General features: G+C 39.7%; 2 protein-coding genes across 5 annotated transcripts in view; one reads left to right on the forward strand and one right to left on the reverse strand.

Moving 5' to 3' along the window:
• The first annotated feature begins 22 nt into the window (after positions 1-22).
• LOC129835494 (mediator of RNA polymerase II transcription subunit 11) lies at positions 23-2,839 on the forward strand. The gene is made up of 3 exons (XM_055901145.1): positions 23-297; positions 971-1,101; positions 2,378-2,839. Exons 1-3 carry the CDS (start codon positions 228-230, stop codon positions 2,519-2,521), a joined length of 345 nt encoding a protein of 114 aa, XP_055757120.1. The 5' UTR covers positions 23-227; the 3' UTR covers positions 2,522-2,839.
• A 77-nt stretch (positions 2,840-2,916) lies between these two features.
• The window catches only part of LOC129835492 (arrestin red cell-like), a 97,552-nt gene continuing 93,710 nt past the window's right edge, over positions 2,917-6,758 (reverse strand). For all 4 annotated transcript variants that reach the window (XM_055901136.1, XM_055901138.1, XM_055901137.1 and 1 more), the window contains one exon: positions 2,917-6,758. This exon is cut by the window's right edge and continues 345 nt beyond it. The gene's annotated coding sequence lies outside the window, so the exon portion shown is untranslated.

The following is a 6,758-nucleotide window of genomic DNA, read 5'->3' on the forward strand; positions in this document are numbered from 1 at the left end:
GGAAATGTTTACACACTGAATGTGTTGACGTTATTTCTATGCGCCCTTTCTCAGAAGGGTTTTTGTTGATGTTCGCTTTCTGTAGTGTGTGGTTTTGACATGAATGAGTTTAGCAGCATTTTGGATTAATGCATTGAGTTAACAACCTGTTAGCTACGATATTGTGCTGTAGCCGCTTCTGGGAAGATTAGTTTCTCTGATTGTATTACTCCCAGTGAGTGAAAGTGATGGCGAATGACCGACTGAGAGCTTTGGAGGAGGTTGAGAATCAAATTGCAACGATTCTGCAGTGCGCCGGTTAGTAGCTAACGTTACTTAGTGTATAACGTTATCCCTGCCTGCAGCAACAACTGTTTAACTACTCTGTAATAAGAAACACGTACCTAGCTAGCTAACGTTATATATTCCCACTGGGAACAGACGTCAGTTCAACGTCTGGTTTTGATTTACAGTACACCTGGTTGAGTGAAATCAACAAAACATTTCACAATGTAATTGGATTTACGTTAAAAGTTTAAAACAATACGAAATTACCTTACGTTCATGACTTTGCAAATCTTATCAGTTTCCCTCGTTGATTCAACGTCATCAAATGGATTTGTTTATGACTTGGAAACGACATTTATTTAACCAGTTTTTGCCCAGTGGGTTAGCTCTGATCCATAGTGCGGCTTGCTGCACCAGAGCTAGCTATACCGGTGTCATGTTCTATATAACTAGTTAGCGGTAGGTAGCCACACATTTATTCTATTAGAAATAGCGCTCTCGAAGGAATAGACTTTCATTTTCGCTCTATTATCTCTATATCTGTAGACTAGACTACTCTTTGATAATGTTGATTTCTGTGCTCATATTCTGACTCCTGCAGGTAACAACCCCCGGAGTTGTTAAAGACAGGCACAATATCTGTACGTATCTGTACGTAAATACATATCTGCCTAATACTGTTTACTGTGTTAATCTTCTCTAGGTAACATCGTGTTGGAGCTGTCTAAAGACAAGCACAATGCCAGTTTCCTGGACAGACAGCTTAGTCAGTTTACTGGCTCGGTCAGCAGAGTGGAGACTGAACTCAGCTCACAGATCAAATACCTCACACAGGTAGGACAAAGAAGAGACAGACAGACACACAGACTGACACAAACATGTGTGGCCTTGCACACAGACACACACACACACACACACACACACACACACACACATGGTGTGCCACACCGGGAACTGAAACGTATAAATGTAACTTGCCAGTGTAGATATGACTCTCATTATGTGACTACACTACAGCCTATTGGCTTTTCTAAGTACATTAGTTGCATAGGTTTCTTTCTTCATCAAAGTTATGCATATTCTACATTCACCTGGTAGTGTAGCATTCTGCTAGTCAGAACGGCCCACATTCACCTAGTAGTGTAGCATTCTGCTAGTCAGAACGGCCCACATTCACCTAGTAGTGTAGCATTCTGCTAGTCAGAACGGCCCACATTCACCTAGTAGTGTAGCATTCTGCTAGTCAGAACGGCCCACATTCACCTAGTAGTGTAGCATTCTGCTAGTCAGAACGGCCCACATTCAGCTGGTAGTGTAGCATTCTGCTAGTCAGAACGGCCCACATTCAGCTGGTAGTGTAGCATTCTGCTAGTCAGAACGGCCCACATTCAGCTGGTAGTGTAGCATTCTGCTAGTCAGAACGGCCCACATTCAGCTGGTAGTGTAGCATTCTGCTAGTCAGAACGGCCCACATTCACCTGGTAGTGTAGCATTCTGCTAGTCAGAACGGCCCACATTCACCTGGTAGTGTAGCATTCTGCTAGTCAGAACGGCCCACATTCACCTGGTAGTGTAGCATTCTTGTCACATTCCTGACCTGTTTTCCTTTGTCATGTATTTGTTTTAGTTGGTCAGGGCGTGAGTTGGGTGGGTTGGTCTAGGTTTGATTTTCTATGTTGGGATTTTGTGTTCGGCCTGGTATGATTCTCAATCAGAGACAGCTGTCAATCGTTGTCCCTGATTGAGAATCATACTAAGGCAGCCTGGGTTTCACTTGTGTTTTGTGGGTGTTTGTTCCTGTGTCAGTGTTTGGGCCACACAGGACTGTTTCGGGTTAGTCACGTTTGTTGGTTTTTGTATTTTGTAGTGTTTGTTGTTTTCCCATTAAATAATGAATACTTACCAATCCGCATCTTGGTCCGATCCATGCTCCTCCTCGTCTGAGGAGGAGAACGACTACGACAGCTGTTACAAATCTGCTAGTCAGAACGGCCCACATTCACCTGGTAGTGTAGCATTCTGCTAGTCAGAACGGCCCACATTCACCTAACTGAACACTTACATTTCTCCCTTTCACACACTGCCTTCTCTCTCTCTCTCTCCCCTGCAGGTTGCCACAGGCCAGCCCCACGAAGGCTCCACATACTCAGCTAGGAAGGACTGTCAGATGGCCCTGAACAGAGCAGAGTACGCCAGGGTCAAACTGGGAGAGCTGGGACGCACCTGCGAAGTCATGCTGGATCCACAACCCTGAGAGAAAACAGTCACACCAGAACGATGGTCGGGAGAGCGCAGTAGGTGGACGTGTCCATGGCTTGTTGTCACCGTGGTGTGTTAGCGTCACCGTGGTGTGTTAGCGTCACCGTGGTGTGTTAGCGTCACCGTGGTGTGTTAGCGTCACCGTGGTGTGTTAGCGTCACCGTGGTGTGTTAGCGTCACCGTGGTGTGTTAGCGCCACCTGCCGTGGAGAGATGGGAACTGAAATACTTTTCTTTTGTTTTTGATTTTTATATGATATTAGTCAGAAAATGTATATGGCTATGTTTTGTAATAAAGTTAGTGTTTCATTACATTTCCCTATTCATTTGATACGTTCTTTCATATTTTATACACACAGACAGTACACACTAACAAACACACTGAGACCTGTTTTGTATGTTAACTGTTTTTAAAAATGTACATTTTCTAAAATGCAGTAAAAAATAAAGAAGCGACATATATTCTCCAATGCTTTTAAACCTTTTACATTTTTTTTTCATTGTGATTTTGTTCAATTTTATTGACTAAAATAACATATTGCTTATACAGTATCTTGGTTTCCTTAATAACAATATACTTTGTCTTACTTTATCTGGGAATTTATTAAATTATCAGGTAGCGTTTAAGTATAGTTCTCTATGAATCTCAATTTTAGCAGTAGTAATAGTTGTAGTAGCTTAAAATTGTCCTTAAAATAAAATAGAAGTCTTGACTCAATAGTCTACAAACCAACATGATTCCGTCCATTTCCATGGATACCTCAACTAAGTTGGAAGGGGGAGAAAATATAGAAGATCTTTGTTTTTAAAGGAGAAGTTCAGTATTTTACTGAGTGTTTTAGATGGTTCCTCAACCTAAAAGTAGTCTGTGGGGAAACTAATCCATGGTTAAGTTGTGAAATACTGAACTTCCACTTTAAGTTTTTTTGTTTTTCTCTACACTTGACTACGAGGACGATCACCATCCAGATTAACAAACAAAGGAAAAGCTGGTAACACAACTACCTGAAGTGGTCTCTTGCAAAGTCTTATAATGCCATATAAACATTCATAGCACCTTATGATGCAGTCATAAAACATGATATAACTGAATATTAAAGCAAGCACAAGAGGCCCCTTAGCTGTGACATCAATATATGACAGCCTTTCATGCCTTATTTCTTTTACACAGTTTCATCATCCTTTATGGCTGTTTATAAGGGTGCTATGAAGGTTCATAAGGCATACTGCTTCATAAGAGGCCACTTTAAATACAAACTAGCTCATTGTAACATTTACATGGTCCCTAAGAGAGCTTCTGGAAGTTCTATATCACTAAATTGTTCATAGTGTTTTAAGACACTGCATTTTTAGAATGCCATGCGTCGATCCATTCATAACATGAACACAGTATGACGTTTATTACCTTCTTATGAACCTTTATAACCTAATTGTGAAGCTTCATGACTAGTGTGTTTTGATTGACATCATCACACCCATAGAAATATAATTACAAGAAGGGAAATAAACATGACTTGAATGGAGATGTCAATTCTAGAAATTCTCTTTCTATGATTACACCCTGTTTATAACCTCAGCCTATGACGTCATCCTCTGGGTGTTAGTAACAGTCTGGTGCATTTAAAAGGGGTAAAAACTAATGTGCAACATTGTTTGTTAACGTGACCATCAATATAAATCTCATTAACCATGGACAATTGTTGATGGGTTTACACAAGTTGAATGAAGCCACACATTTCATGTTAAGAAAAAACATTTTTGTCATTGAACCAAAATGGCAACGGCTACAATCAATTCAACACTTTTCATAAGAAGAGGTGATCAGTGTTGTTACATTGCATTTGCTGGCTTAGTCATTTGTTCCTCTTGGCTTGTCATAGTTGAAGCTTGTCCCTCTTTGAAATGATATATTAGGTGGATAGTTTTCCGCTTTTATGTTATATACATATATAACCTGTTCAAACACCGTGATTTCCAATCTGATAAATGAGCCAAGTGTCAATCGATCAATCAATCCTCCCTATCTATCTTCATTCTGCACCTAAACACCTTTACAGACATACAGTATTCCCATAACTGACTGCAACGTACTCTGTAATAGCCTATGAAGTGTCTACAATCTAGATTATACAGTATTAGCCCATCTTTCCATATCCTTGTCCCAAGGGGCTCCTGGTTATTCTGATTTCCTATACAATTCAAAACGGAACTTATTTATCAAATTTAAAGTGGACTTATGAAACTACATTCAATTGATGAGGTATGTTTAAATTAAGTTGATAGATAATTGTAAGTTAACTAACTGAAACAGTTTCAGAACTAAGACCAGCATACTAAGGGGTCCTTGAGAACCTGGATTTGGGATTCTGTGACTGATTATCCTATAAACTGTGGGATTCTGTGACCGATTATCCTATAAACTGGGATTCTGTGACTGATTATCCTATAAACTGTGGGATTCTGTGACCGATTATCCTATAAACCGTGGGATTCTGTGACTGATTATCCTATAAACCGTGGGATTCTGTGACTGATTATCCTATAAACTGGGATTCTGTGACTGATTATCCTATAAACTGTGGGATTCTGTGACTGATTATCCTATAAACTGTGGGATTCTGTGACTGATTATCCTATAAACTGTGGGATTTTGTGACAGATTATCCTATAAACCGTGGGATTCTGTGACTGATTATCCTATAAACTGTTAATTCTGTGACTGATTATCCTATAAACCGTGGGATTCTGTGACTGATTATCCTATAAACTGTGGGATTCTGTGACCGATTATCCTATAAACTGGGATTCTGTGACCGATTATCCTATAAACTGTGGTATTCTGTGACTGATTATCCTATAAACCGTGGGATTCTGTGACTGATTATCCTATAAACTTTGCTCGGTCATTGGACTGCAGTGTTCTATAGTGAACACCTATTGGCTGTTGAGTTGAACGGAACCGTACGAATATTTACAGCAGTTGGTCCATATCACCTATCACCTATGACTTTTTAATAATAAAAAATAAAACAATGTCTTAAGAATAAAATACAAATAATGGCAACATTTAAGTACATATATATCTCTGCCGATTATTACAACAAAAATAAATGTTTTTTTCTCCATTAATTTCCCTCCCACCCCTTTCCTGACACCTGACCTACCAAGAAAACGACTTTTGGAAAAATCATGAACGTAAAAGAATAGCTATTTATCGTGTTCATGGCATCCGCTGAATGTAGGCGGTGTGGGTGTGTGTATGTGTGTGTATCTGTGCATGTGTGTGTGTGTGTGTGTGTGTGTGTGTGTATCTGTGCATGTGTGTGTGTGTGTGTGTGTGTGTGTGTGTGTGTGTGTGTGTGTGTGTGTGTGTGTGTGTGTGTGTGTAGGTTTTGCTGCCTGAAGTCTCCTATGTAGTCCTTAACAGAATACACTGTCTGTACATACGATCACCTGAATCCTCACGCTGAATGCATCACACTCACACCCTTAGTGTAACTGCACTACACTAAAACGCTCACTGTAGCTGACTGTAAGTACACTTTACACCCTGTGACAATAACTGTAAGTGCACTGCACACACAATACACTTACACACTCACTCCCTCACTGTGAGGATATGTAATCGTTTCACACTTGCCATAAAGGGGTAAAGTATTGAGTTACATATTGGGTATAATGGGTGTCAAGGATAAGGTAAAGGTGTAATAATAGTAGCATAATAACAATGTAATTACAGTGTAATAACTGGTTATAACTATGTCATAACAATGTAATTAACTAAAATATTAAACTCATGTTCCCTCTAAGTAGTTGTGCAGCAACGCAGTCCTGTACATTACAGTTACATAGAGGATTGCCTAAATTCCCCAAACTTTCCTCAAAATTCCCAGGTTTTCCCAGAAATCTTGGTTGGAAGATTCCCAGAATCAGGAGAGAATAAGTTGGAAATCCAGATTCTTCTGACCAAAATGTTTGGAAAATCTGGGAATTTGGGGAATTTTGCAACCTTAGGTTCCATAGTATTCAATCATGTAAATAATGACAAATGTATATCTGTCTGTCTACCCACTTCTTATAAAGCTGGGACCTATAGAGCGTATAGAACATATAACATCAACCCTGAATCAAAGAGTGGATCCAAAACATATAGAAGGATTTCCTAAAGCAGAGACTGTCGACTCGACACTCCTATAAATCTCTCTGTTTCATCTCTCATTCTCTCTGTTTCGC

This window comes from Salvelinus fontinalis, chromosome 36, assembly GCF_029448725.1.
Source record: "Salvelinus fontinalis isolate EN_2023a chromosome 36, ASM2944872v1, whole genome shotgun sequence".
In the NCBI taxonomy this organism is placed as follows: domain Eukaryota; kingdom Metazoa; phylum Chordata; class Actinopteri; order Salmoniformes; family Salmonidae; genus Salvelinus; species Salvelinus fontinalis.

What these genes read in the sequence shown, in the direction of transcription:
- LOC129835494 (XM_055901145.1), top strand. Translation starts at nt 228, where the DNA reads ATGGCGAATGACCGACTGAGAGCTTTGGAGGAGGTTGAGAATCAAATT. An exon ending in AACGATTCTGCAGTGCGCCG is followed by an intron (nt 298 to 970) that starts GTTAGTAGCTAA and finishes AATCTTCTCTAG; the next exon opens with GTAACATCGTGTTGGAGCTG. An exon ending in AGATCAAATACCTCACACAG is followed by an intron (nt 1,102 to 2,377) that starts GTAGGACAAAGA and finishes TCTCCCCTGCAG; the next exon opens with GTTGCCACAGGCCAGCCCCA.